At 35.0% G+C, this 25098-nt stretch overlaps 1 protein-coding gene across 2 annotated transcripts; it reads left to right on the forward strand.

Moving 5' to 3' along the window:
* On the forward strand, positions 1–24735 carry LOC121380367 (forkhead box protein N4-like). Of its 2 annotated transcripts, none has more exons than XM_041509149.1 (6): positions 1–982; positions 7081–7123; positions 11096–11285; positions 16050–16306; positions 20042–20165; positions 22389–24735. In XM_041509149.1, the coding sequence occupies exons 1-6, from the start codon at positions 240–242 to the stop codon at positions 22532–22534; spliced, it is 1503 nt and encodes a 500-aa protein (XP_041365083.1). In that variant the 5' UTR covers positions 1–239; the 3' UTR covers positions 22535–24735. The 2 variants fall into 2 exon arrangements, with proteins under 2 accessions (XP_041365083.1, XP_041365084.1); XM_041509150.1 differs by having other exon boundaries at positions 20042–20216; positions 22389–22525.
* The last annotated feature ends 363 nt before the right edge of the window (positions 24736–25098 follow it).

Raw genomic sequence — 25098 nt, forward strand, 5'->3', positions numbered from 1 at the left:
AGTAGACATTTCTGTGTTGTTTTTTGCCTTGTTCCTGACTGAAAAAGTATGCATCTTTGTAAAATGGAGTAGATAACGTGGCGTGCGTGCAGTGATTAAGACGCAAGCGACGTTAGGCGTAACATGCATGGAAATTAACACGGAAATATCGCAAAGAAATATACATTATTTTCACAGGCTCGTGGATTTGTTTTTGAATTTGATCGTACACAGGCGGAGGAGTTGTTATATTTTTCAAAATGGATAATTTCTACAACCACGGCGATGGCGATCCCATGTCCATCATGGATATGATTACTTGCGATGACAGGCACGAAATGGATAATTTATTCGTTTTGCATTCGGATTCTGACAGGCATGAAACCGATTTGAAAATTGAAAACCCCGGTCTTCCGGATTTCGACAACATTCTGCCAGAGAATACCTCAGATATGGACGATTTGGAGTGGCTTCAAAACGCAGCCATGGACCAGCTGAACCAAGCTGTGCACGAATCGGAAAACACGGACCCCAATTTATTAGTGAATCCGCGAACTGTCATTCCAATCCACTTGCAGCAAACGTCATCCCAACAGGTGCGAGACGCAATGTTGACTGACAGTTGTAACAATGTTACACTTACCGTGAACAATGTAACAACATCGCAAGTTCAGAGTGCTGTCCAATCGCTAGCCAGTCTCAACTCTAATAACAATGATGAAATGGACACTGGTTATAATATTACACGTGTGACACTACCTGGTCAGTCGGGCAGTAAGAATGTCATGTCTCCTTCCCTTAGCTCCCCAGTGTTAGTAGGCCATTTACAAAACGGACCACAGATGAATCATAAATCTTTTGTGACTGCAACATCCCAGAGTGACCAGCCACAAGAGAAAGTTTTTCCCAAACCAGTATTTTCTTACAGCTGTCTAATTGCTCTTGCTTTGAAAAACAGTGAAAGTGGAAACTTGCCTGTCAGTGAGATATATAGTTTTATGATGTAAGTATTTGATAGGCATGGGTCATAACTTTACATGCCACAACATGTGTGAATTCTTTCTTGAATGCAGAAGAAATCTATTAAATTTTTCCTAATCTAAGTCCCATATGAGGTAACCAGTCATTTCGTACCCAAGTCATTTAGTACCATAGTTATTTGGTCATTTCGTACCATGTCTGTTTTGGTTATTTCGTTCCGTGGTCATTTCGTACCTCAATCATTTATTGTGCAGCTTAGTTGACTGATAGATAGTAAAATGTTGAATTACTGATTACTGTGAAATAAAGTTAATGATCTCAAGATTGTGTATATTTTGTTATACATGCATTTGAGAGGTAATAGTTATGAAGTCATTTAATCTATTTTTAGAGGGTATTTCACCATTTCAAAGTCAGACTCGTGTTTCACTCAATTGTAACTTTATCCAAATGTGTTACAGGTTTGTAGATTAACTAAACTTAGTGTTAATTTTCATGGGCTGAAACTAGGGTCTGTCCCTTTAAAAAGAATTATATCTAACAGCCACTCAACTGATGCCATATAACCGTAAATAAAACATGTTGAGTGTGTCGTTAAATAAAACATTTCCTAACATCCACTCACATGTAGTATTCTCTATGTTAGCCCAAGTACTCTGCTGTTTGAGAGGATTCCGGGTCGATTCGCCTAAAACAGTTTTGAACCCTGCGTTGTTTTGCCTTTAGTCCTATTCACCCAGAGTTGGTTTGCCCTAAATCTCATTCATACCGAGTCATTTCGTCCCCAAAGTAAATATATTTATTATAGTTTTGAATTCTTTTTTTCCTTCTGTTTATTCTTTACAAAATATTAGGTGATTTTTCTGTCTAGATATTAATGCATTATCAGCTGTTCATTTTCTGTCAGCTGAAGCTAGGCAAAACTAACATACCGTACTCGGCTTTTGAACCTCAGATGGGTGTGTAGTATATTTAATAAAAACATCACATCAGTAGTATGCAGTGTGAGTCTTTGAGTAAATGATATTGGAAATAAACAAAAATTATAACATTATTTTTATCTCTAAAATTTTATATAAACATTCAATATAGATTGCAATATGTGACTTCTAAAAATCAATGGATATAAATCGAATCAAATCAATTTTATTTAGCCATAGCTGTGATCAGCCATTGGCTGAAACATGATATACAGACAATGTGCAACAAATGGTAACATGGATATGGTAAATATTATATAAAAATATTAATACGCTTATGACCTATAATTAATACTTAATTAGAGGAGGAAACGTGAATTATGATATTAATTCTTAATGATGATGCATAGAAAAATAGATAAATTTAGCTAGGTGTAATGTTTGCAATTTTGATTTTAATGATATAGGACAAATCAATGAATAGATGTACTTTATTAAAGGAATGCTAAAGCAAGGCTTTTGGACGGGTATGTATATTCACCGATACATAATGCACATTATTCAGGCCTTGACCATAAGGTTTTTTAGTTATAAAATCTAGTAGCCCTTACTAAAAATTGGTAGCCCCACAACTTTAAAAGAAAAGAGAGAAAAAGATATAAAAGAAAATTATTTTTATTTAAACATTTTAGGGTGTTTTTTTGTAAATCATGATCAAATGGACAAAACAAAACATTTTTACGGATGGCCTCAAAAGAGGAGTAAATATGGTATGAAAAAAAATCTAACCATCACCACCAGACAACCGACCTATTCTACCTGCATTAACTTGTTTGGTACGATTCCAGAAATATACAATAGTATTTATCATTATTATTATTATTGTTTTTAGGCCTAATCTCGTAATGAAGGCTTACAAAATATTATTGAAACACTTCATACGGTTTTCAGATCGATATTGCATATTTTAATACTTAAAATGGCTGCAACCTCTGTTCAATAGGTGTCATTTTGAAGAATCTTAACAAAACTTGCCTTTATTCCAAAACAATAGCGGTTTTTTTTATTGATGACAATTTGGTTATTTTGAGCGAGGTTATCGCGCAAAGCCATAGCAAACAATAAGAGAGATTTCATTAAAATTAATTTGTAAGAAAGATTCATATTTTTAACATTGAAAATATTCGTCAATTTATACATTTATTTCACATAGTAATATATATTAATTTAATAGTTAAATGTGATGGCTATTACATGCAACGTGTGCAGCCATTTTGTACCATCCCAGTGAATACGCCCTCTGGCGAGCTGGTAGTTACGTAATACCTAACGTGTCACTTCAGGAATTAGTCTTCGAACTAAAGAAACAAAACATACCTGATTTTTGCGGATGCATCGCAATTTTCTGTAATGATATCCATCCCAGTAACACAGCAATGTGTATATGTGGTTTATTTCTCAATACAAAATAAGCCACCATTGTCAAAGTGTTGAAATAACTGTATTATGTTTTGTATATAAATTAACCCACGTACTGAAATAATAGTCTGCTTGTTTTCTTGATTAATTGGTCTTTTCTTTCCGTGGCCTGTACCTGTGGTTCCTGATTGTCTAGACACACTAAAAAGACATGCCTCTTTTATTAAAGGGACATACCCTAGTATTTAAACACTAACACATATTTTTGGCTATTATAATCGTTTTTGGTAACTTAAATCATACTTTACTTAGATTTTATTGTTTAGATTCCAAGTGTTTTAGGTCATCCTGGTGTTTTTAATATCATAAAATGCATTTCTCATATTTTTAAAAATGCACGTGCCCAGTTTTAGTCTATTTTTAGAGGGTATTTCACCATTTCAAAGTCACAGACTCATGTTTCACTCAATTGTAACTTTATCCAAATGTATTACAGGTTTGTAGATTAACTAAACTTGGTGTTAATTTTTCTGGGTTGAAACTAGGGTATGTCCCTTTAAGATCACAGGGTAATGTGTGATAACCTCAAATTGTAATGGACTTTACCAGCCGTCCTGCTTTATCACTGTAAGTAATTCTGTAAAACCCTTGATTAAGTAGACTTTCCCATCTAAAATCACAAAACTGATCAATTACGTAGTCCCAAAGAAAAGAAAATTATCACTTGGGTATCGTGAGTGGTCATTTTTGCTTGATCATATCCTACCAATAGGCCTAATAATATGCATTTTTTCTTTGGTTTTTTTAAAAGAACAAAATACTATAACTCCATTTCATTGTATTGATGCAAATTGAAATATATTTAGTAAAATAGTTTATTATACTATCAAGTCATTTATGTTGTTTTACAAGTTAGGTTGTAAATTAGAGCGTTTATTTACTCTGTGCATAATAGAGAAGTTGGACGGAGCTGATGTCACTTTGCCCCAAGCTATACCACCGGACGTCACAAAAATGAAACAAAATGGCTGCCCCCAGTTAGCAGGAATAAACATGTTTTTTATTAATTCTAAAATTACGCGGTTTTCATTTGTTAAAGTGTCATTATGTGTTGGTGGTCTGGGTATACATCTTTCCAACACATAAGGCTCTTGTTGGAGTTTAGTCTACCTTTAACAATTTTTTTTTTAAGGTCAAATCGAAACATGGGGCGAAACAACTCGGTTAGAGGTAGATCACTCTCAGCCAGAAGTAATTACTGTATTGCGAAAATGCAGGGTGGTTGTCTGTCACACAGTAGGCAAAGATTCCCGCTCTAATACAACAATTACCCTAAACATTAGTGATCATATTCTAATTTGACTATAACACGTAGTAACCACTAATACACTAATACACACATTACAGCGGGGAAAAAATATTGGCACCTACATATTTAACCGGAACATTCTTGAAAAGGGGTGTGTGTGTGTGTGTCAGGTTTCTTCCTGTAGAGTGTGTATTAGTTCTCTGACGGTAAAGGAGCTTGACGGATATTTGGACAGTTATCGCACTCCCTTGCCATCAGAGACCAGTCTGTATCATTAATGCACAATCTCTGCCTACCAAATTGTAGTCAAAGATTATAGTTTGAATACAATAACAATCCTATATTTGATGTTAAATACCTTTGCATCGGTCGTTTTCCAAGGAAACATTTTGCCATGCAAGTTGCCGAAATCATTGCATAATTCTGTAACATTAGTAGTTGCTATTAGTCCATTTTCAAACTGATTGAACATTTACTTAAACCATTTATGGGTTATGCAAAAACTAATTCAGGCAACTTATTTCAATTTTACGTTACAAGTCATGACCATGTAAATGATGTCATAAATCCATTGTGCGAATGAAAAATGAGTTCTGCAAAATTATACTTACATGAGCGACACACAAACGAAACTATTGCTCTCGAGTTTTCAGCTCTTGGCCCAGATTTCAGATGTTGCTAATCATAACTTTGAAGAGAAGGTGTTCCTGAACTGGACTAACATTTACAATTCTTCCTTTCAATACAATGATTTGATGTTTTGTTAAATTTAATAAGATTCAGAACAAGTGAACTTGTTTTTAACTAGACTGACTAGTTTCCATTCGTTTTAGGTTGAGTTTCAATCCTCAAAAAGGCATGCATATTCTAACCAATGATGTAAATGAAAGTGGATAGGTAAAGTGCAAACTAGTTATTATCGATGATCAACTGTAAAATTTCAGCTCTCTTATTAAGTAACGTGTGAAGAGTCAATTCATTAATAATCTGTATTATAAGACTAGTTGGTAGTTAATACATGTAATGGCCAAATATTTGGCAAATTAGAGGGCACGGTCATTTGGATGTTTTTATTGGGCAGTAATGCCAGAAGGCAGGCAGTAAGGCAACGTTCATCAAGTGTTTTTATATAACACAATATGGCACCCATTGACAATAAAGAAGTTAACAGTTTCATAGTAAAGCAACTTACAGGAGTTGTGTTTGTGTGTTTGAATATGATGCAAAATAAGGCTTAGCTAGTTGGGTCGTAATACTCTGATTAATTTAAAGGGCATGGGGAATATGACTACTAGGGCATTGAGGCAATTTGCTGCATGGTCGTCATTAAATTTAGAGGCGTGGCATAGTCCACTGATAAAATGCTTGCTTCATACATAGTTGGTCTGGGATCGATCCCCATCAGTGGGCTATTTCTTGTTCCAGCCAGTCTGTGTAATGGTGCATATAGAAGATCCATTGCTCTAAGACTAAATGTCATAATTACCAAATGTTTTACCTCCAGTAGCTGATGATTAATAAAAAATAATAAAATCAATGTGCTCTAGTGAAGTGGTGTTGTTAAACAAAACAAACTTTTAACTTCATTAATTTCTTAGCCCTGCATGTACACATAATTACACACATACAATTACTTGTAAAATGTGTCCATTGTACGTACATAGTAATGATTGGTTTATTGTCTGGTTTGTTTTATACACTGTTTGTGATTTTGTCATTGGACCACAACACTGAGCAGGTCGGTATTTGATAAATGGCACAAGCTGTTTCATGTACTTAATATCTGTGTATCCAGTGTACACACATAACACACATCTATCATTTAAAAGTCAATAAATCATTGTTACAGCTATTTATGATGGTTGTTAGCTTATCTGCAGGCATATCAAACTCCATGTACATGCGATCCATGAAGAATAAATATAAAACTACAATGACATTGGGAAATTCAATTTGGATTAATTATTAAAAAATTGGTGCATAAACAATAACATTAATGTTTATTTTGTTTAACAACACCACTAGAGCACATTATTTTTAATTCCTCACAGTACTTTTTTGCTTTGAATTATATTCAGGGTTTTTTTCAACTGCATGGTTTTTTTTTTGATGTGGACATTTTATTAATTGCAGGGGTTGACAAATGCTGTAAATCATAGAATTTGTACCAGTAATACATGTATATGTGTGGAAGATTTAGGACCTCTGAATGTAGTTTAAATTTGTGGAATTAAAATATATAACAGAATCACAACTAAAGAATAGACTTGAGATAATTATAGGATAGCAGTTTTTTGCCCATATGAAAATTTGTATAACATGAACACAGCCTCGAGATTAATTAATTGCTTGGGTCAAACCATAACCGTAACTGTATTTTAAAGTTTGTTTTTATGGGCATCACAATTCTGATATACAATACTATATATAATTGATGATACTTTTAATCTGTTTTCTGCTATTTCATTTCAGAGAAAACTTTCCGTACTTCAAGACTGCACCAGATGGTTGGAAGGTAAGTTGTCTGTCTAAGTATGATACATTCAGGGCTTCTAGATTATGGTAACCCCACTCCCATGGCTAGTGATATTCTGTGTTGGACTAGTAAATAATTACTACAACTAGGCCGATGGCTAGTGAAAAAAACCCTTGTCAAATGCTGTGTGATTGTAATAATAATAATTTACATACACATGTACTTCTGCGCATACATGGATAATCAATTTTTTATGGTCATTTAAAATTCGTTAGTATTATTATTCATCATTATTCATTCTTACCTAGTGCTAGCACAACAAACTATACCTCCCACCCACCCCAGGGAGGACTTCCATCGGTGGGTCTGGATGGATTTTGAACCGAGAATGAGATTACAGGTAGCCCGTGCAAGGATAGCACTAAGCATATCTGGCAAGGGAGAAAATTCTGCAGTGTGAAGGTATGACTCAGGTTAAATAGCATTTTTGTTGTGCTAGAACTATGTATGTATTGATAACAATGAAAATTAGAAACAAATTTTCTAAATTTATCTGGAGTGCTTTAAGATGGGTTTAAGACTAAGTTGTTTCACAGAAAGTTTCCATTGCACAAGCATGTTTATGACTCCAGTATGCTACAAAAGTCTACGGTTTTTACAAGCTTCACTCGTATTGTATTTCTTGCTGTGCTTGTCTTGAGACTTGGTTACACCTGTGCCCACCTGTAGTGGTCTTAGTTTGATATTAACTTCATGTAACTAGACTCTAATCCTCCAAGTCTAGAGAGTTAACTGCCTGTCTAGACTTCCAAGTTTTATTATATACCTATTCAATCTTACTGTAGTGATAAAGACATTTTCAAACCGTGTAATAAATTTATTTTGTATTGCACATATGTGCGATATAGACCGGAACGTTTAAATGGGGAATTCCCTTTTTCTTTTTACTGATGTCATATATGATTACATTGTATTTGAAACATTATGTACAAGGCTGCCGCAGAGTATGATCCTTAATGTTAAGTAAATCCATGAAAGGAGTTTTGATCATAGATTTAACAAAGTTGTTTTGATGTTAAATTAAAACCGTGTTTTTGTAAAACCTAAAAGAAGGTATGTAATAAATACAGAACTTCACATACGTTGTTTTCGCTTCCTATTTATTGCACTTGTTTATTTTGTGAAAGAATATACCACTTGATCGCTACACAGTCTTGTGGTATAGATTCTTGTGCAAAATAAACTCGTGCAATAAATCAGAGCTCACGCGACCGGGCGAAGTGAGGCCAAACTTCGATCTGACCAGCCTGACTTCACCGTGCCAGTCACTGTAAGGCGAAATCTGTGTCGCCTTTTAAAAAATAATCATCACGGATGAATGGTGAAGAACTTGAGGAACACCTATTCATAGATAATAAGTGTGAAGTGTCTGAGAGTTTGAAGAGAGACTGGCATCACAAAATCATGCAACATGCTCACAGATATCAGTAGACTGTCTAGTTCAGACAATACCTGTGTTTACCAAAACACCCCCCACCCCAGCCTACGCCCCTGTGTAATTAAAAAATCAAATGGTCTGCATCAGTGTATACATGTCATAATTATATTTCTATAGTACTACTCCTGAAACATTTTAATAAACTATAACTCCATTCCTAAAAGGGAAAAGAAGTCAAGACTACACTAATGAACCAAACGCAACATAAAATTAGAAGAAAACATTATTGGTTCATTTTTACAACATATGTCTCTACATTTACATGTACCAATTACTAAATTAATAAATGCTTGATTTTCACTCACCTTAGCATTTTGACGAGTGCGATTTTTCACTCGCCTAAGCCTTTTGAGGTGTGCGATTTTTCACTCAAAAGGCAAGGACTGGTACAGACAGTTAAAAAAAAAAAAAAATTAAATTAAAATACAGATTATAAAAGATGCACCTGTAGTAAGATAACTTCTTTTTGCATCTTTTATTTTTTGGATTAAACATTCAAGTCTCCCTGCTGTTAACAACTTTGCCGTCTCTAAAGTTTGTGAGAGAAGTGACTTCAATCTACGATTTTGACCTCGCGTGAGGCCTGTAAATAGGAACCGAAAACAACGCATGTGAAGTTCTGTATATATATATTCCAGGTATTAAAGTGTATTCTTGGTGATATCTACCCTCAGTTGTGCAGATTATAATAATAATAATAATGAAAAAACTTGAAGCTCTTTGATCATAACATAGTTAAACATTTTAACGACACCACTAGAGCACATTGATTTATCAATCATCAGCTATTTGGATGTAAAACATTTGGTGAATAATAAAGTAGCTGCTTCTGAATACATCCAAATTATGGTGAATCAGTTGTTTTACGGGAAATGTACCACAGACAATTATCAATGGAATAAGTACATTGATTTATTTAGACAAAATGTTAAATTTATTTCTTTAAATATTGTAGGGTTTCAGAAAATAATTAATTTGTATAAATATGACCTTTAATGTCATTTAATTGTTATAAATAGAGATTATTATACGAACTTGTGTGTCGTACTGATTTTACAAAATGGGTGTCAGGAATCCCGACAGTAGTTTCGTAAAAGCAGTATGATTCACACACGTGTAATAATTTCTTTATTATACACATTATCCAAAATATTATTTTTATGAATAACAAACTAGGACCATGTCAAAATGTTTGAAACATAACTAAAAAGAGACGACGTTGACGTTGATAAGCATTTACATTGAGGAAGCCACTTTAAGTTATGACGTTGCTTCACGAAATTAAGTCATTCATGGTCAGTGTTCGAGATTAACGGTATCCCAATATCCCGGGGATACCAGAATTTAATTTTGGATACCAGACTTCAATAACCCAGTATCCCACCAGGATACTAATGTAATGTAACATTGTTGTTGGGTTTTTTTTAATCCTGCATTTTCATTTTTCGCTGAAACAATGAACGTCGGTCATTTACTGAAGTTAGGTAAAAGTATTTTCGAGCTTGTATCCAGTCTAATGCTATACCGTAAAAATATCTCCCCCAGCTCATACCCAGTCTAATGCTACACTGGAGCATTAGTGCAGAGTATGACAAATATTTTGAAAAGTCACTAGCCCACCAAGATAAAGCACTAGCCCAAATTTCTGGCGATTTCCAAGTTCTTAGCCTAAAACATATGTGCGAGATTAACTACCACGTGACCTGTCCAACCAATCAAAACACGCATGTCATTAGACTTATTTCCTGTACCAGAAACTTGAAAGGGAAAAGTAAACAATGCATGCTGTAACTGTGACGATGTGGTTAGTGGTTTTGCGTTTCTCACTAGCCCGAACTTAAAAACCACTAGCCACGGGCGTCGGGCTAGCGGATTTGTCAAACTCTGATTAGCGAGGTAGCAATAGACTGGGAACCGCTACATCGCTATTGTTTTTGTTGGATGTTTCCTCCCTTCAATTTTATTTGAGATATTGATTCCACATATGTAGGAAATTGATACAGGTAGGTTTATCATTAGTAATGTCGGAAACACTTATAGATTACTGCTAAATATTAATTTATGTCATTATTACGCAAAAATAGATGCAGCAAATCTTTCTGCAGATTCTGTTTGATTGCCAGTTTTACAAATTCCACAATTTCGATTGCGGCATAGCAATAGACTGGGAATGAGAACAGTGTCGTCCAAGTTTGGTACGATGTTATTTATGAATTTCATTTAAGTGGGATACTAAATTCTCAGGTGGGATACCAGATTTTGAAATGTTAGTATCCAACTGGGATACTGCCCAAAATTTTTAATCTCGAACACTGATGGTGCACATGAAATCATTCTGACACACGTGGGTCATAATGTTTATAGTTCCCTGAATATTTTGAACTATGTGGATAATAAAATATCATATGTCATGGGGCTTATTCTTCTGTAGCCCCACTGACCCGTTGCTAGATTTTTCAGTGGATTTTGTAACTATTTTAATTCCTCCATCTTCTTTTTTTTCTGTCTTCCAGAACTCTGTCCGTCACAATTTGTCCCTGAACAAGTGCTTTGCGAAGGTGGACAACCCCAAGTTGAGTGCTAGTGCTAAGAAGGGCTGTTTGTGGGGGCTGAACCCTGCCAAGGTGGTCAAGATGGAGGAGGAGATTTCCAAGTGGGGGAAGAAAGACCTCCCAGCTCTCCTCAAGAGTATGGCTTTTCCAGGTAACGGTGTAACATCATCAACAGAATAGGTCATCTCAGCATAGGCATACAGACCAGTGTTCTCGCTGCTCCATTTAAGCGGGGCGGCCCACCCTGCTATTCCATTTTGCCGCCCTCCTTTTATTTTTGTGCGCCCCCCCTTTATTTTCCAGCACCTATCTCCGCTATTTCCAAATGCACACTTTTTTCACACAAAAAACAACGATCAGTCTGCACACTGGACACGAAACAAGCCACGTTGTGTACGATACACCGCCTTTACAAAAATGAAACTACTGTTTATCAGCTGGCGATAATATTTTATCACAGCGATCGATTCATTCGATGAAGATGGAAATAACAAAACATTTATCCGACATTAGGGGATCCACTTTACAAACATCTTTATTGTTTTTCGTATATCTTGAAATCTTTATTAAAAATAATATTAAAACTTTGATCGATTCAGCAAAACCGGAACTGCTCGTGAATGTCAGACCGATATCATCTTCGGTTCAATTAAAAGACGAGACTGCTTGTATTTCGTATTTATAAACCTTTCTGTAGGCAAAATAAGGAAATACGGAATATGTCTTTTCACAAAGTCTACCAACACACATCAATATGGTAACCAAAGGGACACCCCCCCCCCCCCCCCCTTTTTCTTTTCGTTTATTGTTTTTTTTGAAGGGTGTGATGCCCTCCTATAATTTTCACCCAGCGATAACACTGCAGACACTTCATTTTGTGTGGGGGAGGTGGCGGGGCAGGCTGGTTTTTTGCCTGAATTAAACAAAATTGCCTGAATCTGGATAACAAATTTGTTCTTATTAGTATTATTGCCAAACAGATAGATATAGGATTGGAAACAAATCACTACATAGTTTTACATAGATTACAACTAATTTTGGGGGTAAAATGATGGAAATACATGCTTAGCACATTTTGTTCAGAATATCTTTATTGTTTTTGTCTTGTATGCTTATACTTCTCAGTGTTCGAAATAAGCACTTGTCCATTTGTTCCGACAAGTGATAATCAGCTTGAACACGCAAAATGTACTTCAGTGGTTGTCCAGTAGACAAGTGACGATTTATAATGCTATTTCACTTTGAGCAATCAAAAGCATTGTCCTTTCACTTGAATAAAACTAACAGCTTATTTGTACAATTGAAAATGTTGGTGGAAAAGCAGATTTTTAGATGTACAGTTTATAAAAAATTCTGCTTTTTATCCCTGTAGTTAATATCAGTTCAGTGTGCACCACCAACCCACTGAGCCCTACCATGTGTCTCCAGTAGAACAGAAGATACACTAAATGTTTTGCATGAAACCATGGAAAAGATCGCTGTTCAATACTGTGGTTTCACAGGATTTTGAGATGTTAACTATGTCATTTCAAAGAATCAATGTAATTTGTACAAATAATTTTTACAAGCCATGCAGGCTCATATGCTAGCCAAGCTAGAGAGTCCCATATGATTTTTGTGAGCCTCGGGCTTCCGGACTCTCCTCAAAATCGCACACTGTCAATTGCATAAAATCTTTTATAGGGACTGTCTTTAAGTTGTGAAATGTCCAAAATTGTTTACAATAAGAATCCATCATACATGTATATGTATGTATGTATGTGTGTGTGTGTGTATATATATATATATATATATATATATATATATGTGTATGTAGACATATATGGTAGAAAAAATAAATCTGAGATGGTAATGTAACAGTTTTGATGCTAAAATGGTGTGTTCGGCATGTACTATCCAGAAAAAAACATAGTTCGAAAGCCCTTTTCAAGTAGTGTTGTTATAATGTGCTTCTGGTTAGTGGGAATTTCCCTGTTAGCTCATTTGGTAGAGTGCTGGACTCGCATTACAGAGGGTGTGTGCTTCAGATCCTCTTGTTGAAGTTGATTTATCTGTTAATTTATATTTCTGGTTGAAGAAGGAAGGAAATATTTTATTTAACAAAGCACTCAACACATTTTATATGGTGTCAAACATATGGTTAAGGACCACACATATATCAAGAGAGGAAACCCGCTGTCACCACTTCATGAGCTACTCTTTTTGATTAGCAGCACCATCCCACAGACAGGGTAGTACATACCACGGCCGTTGATATACCAGTCTTGGTGCACTGTCTGGAACAAGAAATAGCCTAATGGGCCCACCGACGGGGATCGATCCCAGACCAACCGTGCATCAAACGAGCGCTTTACCACTGGGCTACGTCTCGTCCCATAATTTTGGTTGAAAGTACTAAAATTAAAGACCATATTTATTATGCTATAACTAATGCATTATAGAAACCATGATCCTTTAATACTTTTAATATAAAAGCTTTTGTCATACACACAACTGTAGATTGTAACTAACACAGAAATAACAAACATTCTGAGACTACTGCTAAAGCAATAAACGTCCCTACCGAGCCCCACAAATATTTGTATCTCATAAAGGTAGGGTCAACTCAAACATGAGCCTTATGTGTTGGAAAGATGCATACCCGGACCACCAACACATACTGACACTTTAGCAAATGAAAACGCGTAATTTTAGAGTTAATTAAAAAAAAACATGATTATTCCTGCTAACTGGGGGCAGCCATTTTGTTTCGTTTTTGTGACGTCCGATGGGATAGCTTGAGGCGAAGTGACGTCAGCTCCTGACTATCTTCTGTATGTACAGTGTAAACAAAAGCAGTAATTTTCGACAAGGCGCTTCTCTTTGATCAACCTGACTTGTAAAACAGCATAAATGACATAATAATATAATAAACTATTTAACTAAATATATTTCAAGTTGCATTAACGGAACAAAATGGGGTTATAGTATTTTTCTCTGTTTAATAATCCAAAGAAAAAATGTACACTATTAGGCCTATTGATACGCTACGTTGGAGCAAAAACGACAACCCACGATACCCAATATATATTGGGGGGGGGGGGATACGTAATTGGTCAGTTCTGTCATTTTAAATGGAAAAGTCTACTTAATCAGTAGTTTTACAGAACTATTTACAGTAATAAACCATGTCCATTACAATTTTGGGGGCGACAGGTAATATTCCACAATACCGATACGTATTTTTGTGTCTAGACAGCGACAATTAATTGGCTCATCTGGTTACCAATCAAATACACACCTGCCAATCAGGAATCACAGGTAGAAGCAACTAACAGCATAGACCAATTAACTAAGAAAACACTCCGTGTATCATTTCAGTACGTAGGTTAATGCATGGGCAAAACATTGTTAATTGTTTCGACTTGTTGTGTGGCCACTTTGACAATGGTATTTTATTCTGTATTGAAAAATAATATATATAGTGCTGGATATACTTATTGCTGGCTTACTAGGATGTGTATTATTACAGAACATTGCAATGTATAACTATTTATCATCCCGCAAAAACCAGGTAGATTGTGTTTCTCTAGTTCTAAGGCTCATTCCTGATGTTACGTGTTAAGTATTATGTAACCACCAGCTCGCCAGAGGGCATACTCACTGAGATGGTACAAAATGGCTGTGCCCGTTATATATAATAGCCGTCACATTTAACCGTTTTATTAATTAACTATACGATTATACGTGTTAATATTAAGCAATAATGTGCATTTTATATCGTTGAATATGCATACCAGGCCAAATGCCTTAATTGTCCTCTCCTTTAAGTTCAAGGGACATAACTGTCAAAGATGGATTAATTCCATTTTCGAACCATTAAATTTGATCTGGCAATAATTGTCAAAAATGAATAAAAACCCATGAAAGTCGGAACTTGATGTGACAGTGCATAATAAAGCTATATATACAAAATTTCATCTCAATATCTTGTGAAAAAAGTCCTGAAAACTATACTTGGCACAGACAAAAGGACAGAGATAAATAGTCTCTCAGATATGCTTTCTTTAGGAAATATTTTACTTAAATGTGGCTATTGAGTTTTCACTTCATTCTAGTACATGTGTAACTAAAACAATGGTAATTTGTTAAAGGGACATACCCTAGTTTTTAAACACTAAGTGACTCTGACTAAGGCATATTTTTTACTATTAGAACCCTTTTTGATAACTGAAATCATACTTTACTTAGATTTTATTATTTAGATTATCCATTTCCATTCATTCGAAGTGTTTTTGGTTATCCTGGTGTTTTTAATACCACAAAATGTGTTTCTCATATTTTTAAAAATGCACTTGCGTCCGAGAAGTATTAATTATGGAGTCTAGTTTTGGTCTAGTTTTAGAGTGTATTTCACCATTACAAAGTCACAGACTAATGTTTCACTCAATATTAACTGTATCCAAATGTGTTATAGGTGTGTAGACTAACTAAACTTAGTGTTAATTTTCACGGGTTGAAACCAGGGTATGTCCCTTTAAGATGAATCAACCCCTGCAGTTGCCCACAGCAATTGGCAATGCCTTGGAGATTACCATGCGATTGTCACATTAGTTTTTTAATTCTTTGCAGCACTTTGTTTTCACCTTGCACTGTATTCACCTGGGGTTTTGTTTTTTCAGCGGCATGTTTTTTGGCCATGGACATTTTCTTAATTGTAGGTGTTGTGAATACTTGTAATATTACAGTCTTTAACATATACACATCTGTAGGTTGTAGCTAACACTGAATCAATAAGTAATCTTTGTGATATGCTTACTTTAAGTATTATTTATTATTATCTTGTAATTGATTGATTGTTATTGGGTTTTCACTTACATGACATGTAAGTGTAGTATGTAATTTGTTAACATATGGCTATCTTTATTGGTTACAGAAAACTTAGAAGCAATAGAGAAAGGAGAAGCAGGTTTGCGTTCCCGAGAGAAAAAGTCCCAATCAAAGTTTACGGACACGTCAGTGTCTAATATACCTTCACAAACATTGCCTGTGACGCCCAAGAAACAAGTGCACAGAGACTCGAACCAGAACACACACTATGTGACAATATTAAACCAGTCAATTAAAATGGAGCCTGCATCACTGGATTCAAGTTTTTCTCTTGACCCGTCTTTAGCAGACACAGCTGTTCAGGTATTTTTAGAAATTATGTGCTGAATTGAATCTTAATGTAGAGTTATTTCACAGTGCATTTTATTGTTGTGTCTTTGGTGTAGTCAACGTTTCCATCCCAAGAGGTGGTGTTTCCTTTCTTTCTTTTTTCTGTTTGAAAGTGTTGAAATTAACAGGAAGTAAGAAGCAATAGCCACTCAAAATACAAAATACACAATACTGTAGAATACTTTATTTTCGCGGGATCAAATTTTCACGATTTAATGAAAATGGGTCAATTCGCGAACATTTATTTTCGCGAATCTCTCAACCCTCATCAATAAAAAAACGAAGTACAGACAACAATAATTTTGTTTTAAAAACGGAACTTAGTTTTGCCGATTGTTATGTTAATCTGTAGAACTAATCCTACATGTACACACAAGTGCTATACACATAAAACAATAGTTTTCCTGCTTTAACCAATCAAGACTTTATTGTGTTTATAATTGTTATAAAAACAAAAACCGAAAACAAACGAAACGAAATTTGAAGGCACAAGCTACTGGTACTCAGTAACTTAAGTTTGGTTGAAACAATATTTATTGCCATCAAAATACTAGTTCAAAACGGTTTGTGAACAGGCCAAAAATAAAAATAAAATTGTGAAACATCTGAACATAGCCCAGTCCGGATTTTTTCACTTCCACATTTTTAATATACTGTGATAATGCATGTTTACTTCCGTTGTTGAACACGTGTAGACTCTGTCCAATGAACTGATCGCTAGCACATGCGAAGGAAAACAGCATAACGCTTTTTAGTGTTAGTAAACTTTTATTATCATATACAGTCATCTCCACTTATTTGCACATCGGTTTATAGCATAATTCGGTTAATCGACTATTTTCACCCAACACGGAACCATTTGCCCTTATAACACTACAAAACATCCGGTTAATTGCACAGACTACAGGCTATATATCGGTTATTTGCACATATAAATAATGATTTTTTTTGTGTGCTAAATTAATGTCACAAATGACTGAGAATGTCTATCAAACTTTGGCAAAAAAACTCAAATAAATCACCGATTAATCTGTTTTGTTTGAGCTCACTGTGTGGTAAGCCTACTGTAATCGCTGTTTACAGAGTCGACGTGTGACATGCAAATGAGATGGTGTGCACGTTACTACTGGTGAATCACAATACCCGACTACAAGATTTAAGAATGACATAATTAAGTTGAATAAACCTAAGACCTAATGTTTTGTTTGCAATATATTGCTGTTAATCAGAGGCCATCTCAATAACAGGTAACTCTCCGACTATTATTTTTAGAAGTACCACCTGTGCGCTTGTACGCATGCGCACTCAACTATTGAGGCCCTATTCGACGTGTTCAGGGCAATCATTGTTCTGTATCAATTATTACGTTATGTTGACAAGCCTTGTTAATAATTAAAAGATTACAGATCAATCGTCCTAGGCAGTTATGTTTTTAATAAATGTGACCGAGAAAGGGTTGTTGTTCACTTATTCATTAGATGCAGTGTACGCTATATCTGTTAAACGCAAAAGAAACAATTTATCACTTGCTTCCCAGAAAATGTAGCGAAAAAAAAAAGACTGGTGGGGGAGGTCGTCAAAAAAACAAACATAACAAAGACCGTTATTTATGGACCATCCCTAAGTTTCTGCTATATTGTTAGACACCAATCAGTCGGACCACACCATGAAGGTCAGTCAATTGTGTTAGACCGGTCATGCATGCAATGCAGACTGCTGGAACTGATAACGACTCACTAGCCGAGCTTAACTTTAAGTTTAATTGCTTAACAATAGCAAAGTCATTATTTGGGGATCACAAATATATACCAAAGCTTGCCATATCTTTTGGGATGGAAAGAACACCATACCAGCAAATTCATACAAGTTCACGTAATTCTATTCGGTCAGTTGGTAATTCCGGAAACTGACGTCATTTTGTAAACATGTGCACCGATGAAACGTGAACTTTTTGATGGTTCTGTTGTTTCAAGTTTATCTCATTAACTACATGGCTAATACACTTTGTTTACACTTGTGGATGGTCAGTGTTTTGTTTTTTTAATGCACAAAGTTTGTGTTTTTAGAAAACGTTGCCCAGTGACGGACGTTGTTGGTTTTTTTAAAAATGATTTCTGGTCTGGCAGATTAAAACAAAAACGTCATGCTAATTATATATATATATATATATCGATAGATATATTTTTTTCCATTTATACATATATCCAACTGCATGTGACATGTGTTAACTGTAATAGTTCCGGTATGAAGTACCGCATTATGCTAGACTGTCTCCCATGCCACTTTGTAGTTGGATAGCTGTTACAAAGTGAAAGTCGGTACTCTATCGGTTAATCGACCGGCCTCGGTGGCGTCGTGGCAGGCCATCTGTTTACAGGCTGGTAGGTACTGGGTTCGGATCCCAGTCGAGCACTGGGATTTTTAATCGAGATACCGACTCCAAACCCTGAGTGAGTGCACCGCAAGGCTCAATGGGTAGGTGTAAACCACTTGCACCGACCAGTGATCCATAACTGGTTCAACAAAGGCCATGGTTTGTGCTATCCTGCCTGTGGGAAGCGCAAATAAAAGATCCCTTGCTGCCTGTCGTAAAAAGAGTAGCCTATGTGGCGACAGCAGGTTTCCTCTAAAAACAGTGTCAGAATGACCATATGTTTGACGTCCAATAGCCGATGATAAGATAAAAAATCAATGTGCTCTAGCGGCGTCGTTAAATAAAACAAACTTTACTATCGGTTAATCGACTAACCCGGTTAATTGCACAAAATCGAGCAGCACCGAGGGTATGCAAATAAGCGGGTTTGACTGTATGTACTTATAATCGTGTTCTTGATTTAAAGTTTTAAACAGCTTTTGTGTTTTGTGATTTGTTCCGTGACAGGAGGGAGCACCGCTTTGTTACTACTAGCCTCGTACATCGGAAACTAATGTGGTATAGTTGAACGAGACTACATATTTATTTTTATTTTTTTCGGCCTTTATAAAAAGTTTATTTTCCAAGTCCAGGACTACAGATGTTTAGAAACTTTTTTGTGACAACGAGTTGGTTATGTCTTTTCAAAGTTGGCTTTATTCAAGTGGAAGTGATACCTAAAAAAAGTTTTCCAAATATTTAAATCGGATGTCTCATTTCTCAGCATGAGTTCGGCCCTGTACCACCCCACCCCCCTTTCAATGGTTAGGATTAGACTTAAGCCTTTGATATAAAGGGGTACAGGTCGAACTCTTGCCCATTTCTCTTTCACCAAACCTCACTTCTCACTAAAGTTCCTCACTTCTCCCTAGTGTGTCCAAGGGAGAAGTCACTTCTCCCTGCTTTTCTAGCCTAGTTTGAACCTTGTATAGTCTTCAGTTTCAGGAGTAAAAGTATACATGTTAGCCTTTATTTATGTCTCAAGCCTTCTGCAAAGATGTTAAAACATGCTGCTCTACAGGTATAATTAAGAGATGGTTTACTTTCTGAGACTAATTTTAAGAACTCCTTTTCATCTTCAAATATTTGCTTCCAGATTAAAATTTGTGAAGAAAAATAGACTTTTGCTTCCCCACTTCACACTTTTTTTTTTCCGACCTTTGTTGTCATTTATGTTAGTGGTGACATTTGTAACAATTCATTGTTTTTCTATACACAGAGATGAAGAGTATTCTTTAATCTTAGACTTGAATGCCAGACTGTTTGACATTTAATTAATTTATTTTTTCTTTCAGAATGGACTCTGGGATGAGGACCTGGTGTCAAATTTCGGCATGGACAGCGCTTCCTCGATGTCTGTCAACCTGAGCTCCCCCCTCCTGCAGTCCGGTTCCCCCGTGCCTTATACGATGTCCTCAGGTACCATCACGTCCTAGCAGGCCTCGGTCGGGAGTATCACTGATAAGCCTGGTACTCAACTTTATGTGCCCTTTTCAGCAGCAGGGGCCAAAACATAAAACTTTTTCTCCATGTTGCAGTAGAGTCCTCTTAATTGCATATCTTTTTAATTTCGTATTGCAGTAGAGTTCTCTTAATTGCATACCATATATATTTTAAATCATTTGTATTGCAGTAGAGTCCACTTCATTGCATAACTTAAACATTTCAAATTATTTGTATTTTTAGTCCATTTAATTGCATATCTTATGATTTTCAAATTATTCATATTGCAAAGAGTCCATTTAACTGTGTATTTTATTAAAGTTACATTCTCTGGTTACCATATTATAACATCATGTACAAATTTGAAATACAAGCTCAAATGCACTTTTAAAAAAGTTGTGTGTGTTCGCTATGAACGGATATCGTCAAACGTGTACACTATATTCGTCGCCCGTGCCACCATAGCTCGGCAAAGCACAAGTGACAGCCTGTTGTCAGTTTCAGTTAACACGTGCGTTTGCCGATTTCAAATTGTAGGGTTCATCTCAAAAAATTAAAAGAGAAATCTTGCACTGTTCGGTTGAGAATACGGTACTAGTCTTTAGTTAAAACCGCTTTGATCGTGACAACATATTATCAACAGTCGTACCTTCCTATTTCAGAATTGATATTTTATAAAGTGTTAGTAGAACTTTCAAAGTTTAGTTTGTATACTAGTAACACATTAATCATGTATATATTATTTAAAATAAAATATACTAAAGTAGACAATGAACGTTTTCACTTCTTAATTTTACGTGTTAAAATAACATATAGATCTAGTCTTGAAAAATGTTACGTAAATCGAACACAGTACCCTCTTCCTCTACCCCTAGAGCGTTACGTAATAAGTAGCACCCCCTTACATGTAACACGTATGCCAACAGCTGGCCACTGTCAAAATTTCAAGGCAAATCCCCCACTCACCAACCCCTGGAAAGGCGTTGTACCATACCTCTATGGATATAAATATGTTTTGGAGATATGAGACGACCCCTCAATCAAGACAGTTAACTTTTATACTATAATTTTATACTTGTGATAAGCCAATGAAAACCGAGATCGGTACGAGCCCGTCAAAAGTGTCCCACTTTCAAAATAATGGCTTTGTTTTTTACCTAGATAAGCCAGCGTAGTGAAACCAGTGCTGAGTGCGACGTCATATATGTACCAAACGTAATTGGATTTTCTGTTCTATATTCTTAAATAATAAAAATATTACAGGGAATGTAGTTTTAATTTTAAATTAAAGTGGATATATGTTTCTTTGGTGCATTTTTTTGTACCAGTATATTGGAAAACAGGGGAAAGAAATAATGCATTAGCTAACTGAAAGAATTTGTAATGTTATTATGACAAGACAGGAAGTTTGAACGGACATCATCTGTATAGTAGTTAAATCATCAGATATGTAGGTACTGGGTTTGCATCCCAGTATAAGCTCCTATCCAGGACCAGAATTTTTAACAGTAATTTTGTATGTTACATTTAGTCTTGCCAGTTTTGAAACATTTGAAGTATGTGAATGAACGTGGAGAAAATTGTGATAATCATACTAAATCTAAATGTTTCATTGTCAGATATGCAAATAAGCAGATTCCACTGTACATACATATTTTGAAATACAGAATAGGAAACAAGTGGAGAAACTCTCAGTTGGTTTTTCTTTTTTGCTTGTTTTGCTAAATATTTTCTTAATATAGACATAGTAATTATAGTTAAAAAGTAAACTGGTTTCTCTGTGATGTTTGGAAATGTATTTGAAGATCCCGAGATATTAGTGAACCAGTCTCCCAGACATTCAGGACTTCACAGCCTTCGTGGTAGGCCCCATAATTGAATTGATCCAAGAACTCTCTCATTAACCATTACCCCAATATTGAATTTATTCTAGAAATCTGTCTAATAGTCATTATTAACTTTGATATTTTAATTCAATCAGTTGTAAAATTGCTCAATTCTCATGGCTCACCTGTTCATTAGCTAATTGCTATTTTTTTATATATTACTTCACAATTCTTAATTTAAATGAAAAATACTACACATAATTTTTTTAAATATAATTTAAATTCTGTTGACATTTTGAGAATTGTGGTATTTCAGACTAATATGTAATTTACCTGTATGCAGTTGATGCTAACGATGTGTTTTTTCCTTCAGGTATATTTGGTTCCAACGCGTCCAATCAGAGACCAGCTCACCTGTACAGTTCTAGTCCTGTTCTGCTTGGAACCTCATCTCCGTCCAGTCTAGGAACCAGCTTAATTAACGTGACATCCCCGGCAAGGACACTGTTCGCAAGATAATATATTCCATTTGTGTTGTGTTGTTCCATTATTCCTGTCTGCCATGTGTTTTCATAGATTATAGTGCACGACAAAATAAATGGCATATATGTTAATACCAGTAATTTTTCTACTTGAGGAAGTAAGACAGAAAAATTGTATTTATGATTAAAAGTAAATGGCAACAGTTTTAAACATTTTGTTAAAGAGCTTAAAAAAGTAAATAATCATGAAATTATATATATATATTTTTTTAATATATATCTTGTTTTAATTCCTTTGCATACTTAATTTACTTAAGTATATTCATTTAACAGTTAGTTTTTGCAAAGATAAGCACACCAAACCTGTAAGAAGTACACATAGTAATTCAATAAGGACATTACAATGCCCAATTTTACCTACAATAAAATATCAAAACCCATTGTCTACATCTGTCAAAGCAGTAATTTATTGTGCCTTTAATGTCTTATCAATTCAGAGCAATTGAGTTTTAGCCTGTGCCTTCTGAAAGTCGTGTACTATAATCTGTATTTAATTATGTAGACAAAAACTAATGTTTGAGTCTGAAAACTTGTAGATTTTGGGGGTTTTGAGGGCAGAACATAATTTATATGTCTATAATCTGAAGGTTGATCCATCAGTTTTGTTTTTTGTGTGTAGTAAGTCCAAGAAGTTTTCTGAGGTACAAATCTTAAACTCCAAGGCTTTCTGTTTTCTAAGGTTAGAATATGGAGCTTTTCTGTTTTCTGAGGTTAGAACATGGAGCTCTTTTGTTTTCTGAGGTTAGAACATGGAGCTCTTTTATTTTCTGAGGTTAGAACATGGAACTCTTCTGTTTTTTGAGGTTAGCTGAAACTTAAAGCTGTTTTATTTGAGGCATGAACATAGAGTTGATTTATATTCCAAGTTGCAATAAGTCTTGGATGATTGATTCATCATATTGGTGCATTTTTTTCATTTCATTAATCAGTGCTTTTACTACTTTTGACTAACAAAAGTTTGACTAAATAATAACATTGTGTACATTTTTGTTTCATAAATAATATTAATAGGAGGCAAGTTGTTGATGACAACATTTAGTTTGCTTCTTTGTAGCTGTTTTTAGTACTACGTCCTTTTGCCGTACAAGTTGGCCAATTCTTTAAATTTCCTACTGTTAGTTTATTGAGTAATGTGTCATTTTAATCTATCCAGCTGTTAGGTATATTTACTATATTTTAAAAGCTCACTCACTCCCATCCCAACTAAAAAAAAGAAACAAAATTGTATTGGCTTAATGCTCAAAACTGTTTTAAGAAGTTGCTCAAATTAGAATTTTCTAGTTTTATTGTCGCCACGATCTATAAAGACTGAGTTTCCTTCAAATGCTTGTTTTACAATGAATTTTTAAAACATTTTATTTTACAACTTCATCAGTATTATATGGATACCATTAAAGTGATTGAAATTGTGTACAAAACTTCAAGAGAAACTTGGCTGCAATATTTTATCTGATTGGCTGAGTTTGACAACTGCTTTGATGTTTAGAATCTTCTAGGTTTTAGGAGTCATTCCATTCTATTTAATGCAGTTAATTTTGATATCCTCCTTTAAATCTTTATGTAAACAAATGTTTCAAGAAATGCCCAAGTTAGGTATGACTTTATTATTGGATACCAGTTTCATTTCATATGACTATTGCCCTTGCACTATAATTTCCGAAAAACTGCTGACTCTTTATAAACAGTTCATAAATTAAATTTTTATACCTTTTAAGCAGGTTACAGGGAACATTTTCTTCAGTATAGTGTCGTGATTCATTGGAGATCCTACACAATTTTAAAACATTAAACAGTAGTTGCTAATCAATTTTCAATTGATTAGAAATATCACTGATAAAAATATTTAGCTGATCAGTGTTAATGGTTGTATTTTATCCTGCAATTTTCTGCATATGCAAGTCACTTTGCACATACATGAAAATGTATTATGGTAATAGTTCAGCAAGTTTAGGATACTTAACATTGTAATATTCTAAATGGCCAAAAGCAAAAGGAACAACAAGTAGACAAAAAATTAGTTACCAGTACACCCATTCCAACCCCAGTAGTCCTAACTTCTTAAAGGGACATACCCTAGTTTTTAAACACTAAGGCATATTTTTTTTACTATTAGAGCCTGTTTTTTGACAACTGAAATCATACTTTACTTAGATTGTATTGTTTATATTATCCATTTCCATACATTCGAAGTGTTTTTGGTCATCCTGGTGTTTTCAATACCACAAAATGCATTTCTCATATTTTTTAAAACGCACGTGCATCTGAGAAGTAACAGTTATGAAGTCTAGTTTTAGAGGGTATTTCACGATTTCAAAAATCACAAACTCATGTTTCACTCCATTGTAACTTTATCCAAATGTGTTACAGGTTTGTATATTAACTAAATTTGGTGTGCATTTTCATGGGCTGAAACTAAGGTCTGTCCCTTTAAGCTTGTGGTGAAACCGTTTTCTTTTCCACACTACCTGTCCTCAAACATGCAGCATACAGTAAAATTTAGGCCATCCCATTGGCTTTTGGGATGTTCTGACCAGACTGCTA

Source organism: Gigantopelta aegis, chromosome 9 (genome assembly GCF_016097555.1).
Source record: "Gigantopelta aegis isolate Gae_Host chromosome 9, Gae_host_genome, whole genome shotgun sequence".
NCBI classification, from domain to species: Eukaryota; Metazoa; Mollusca; class Gastropoda; order Neomphalida; family Peltospiridae; genus Gigantopelta; species Gigantopelta aegis.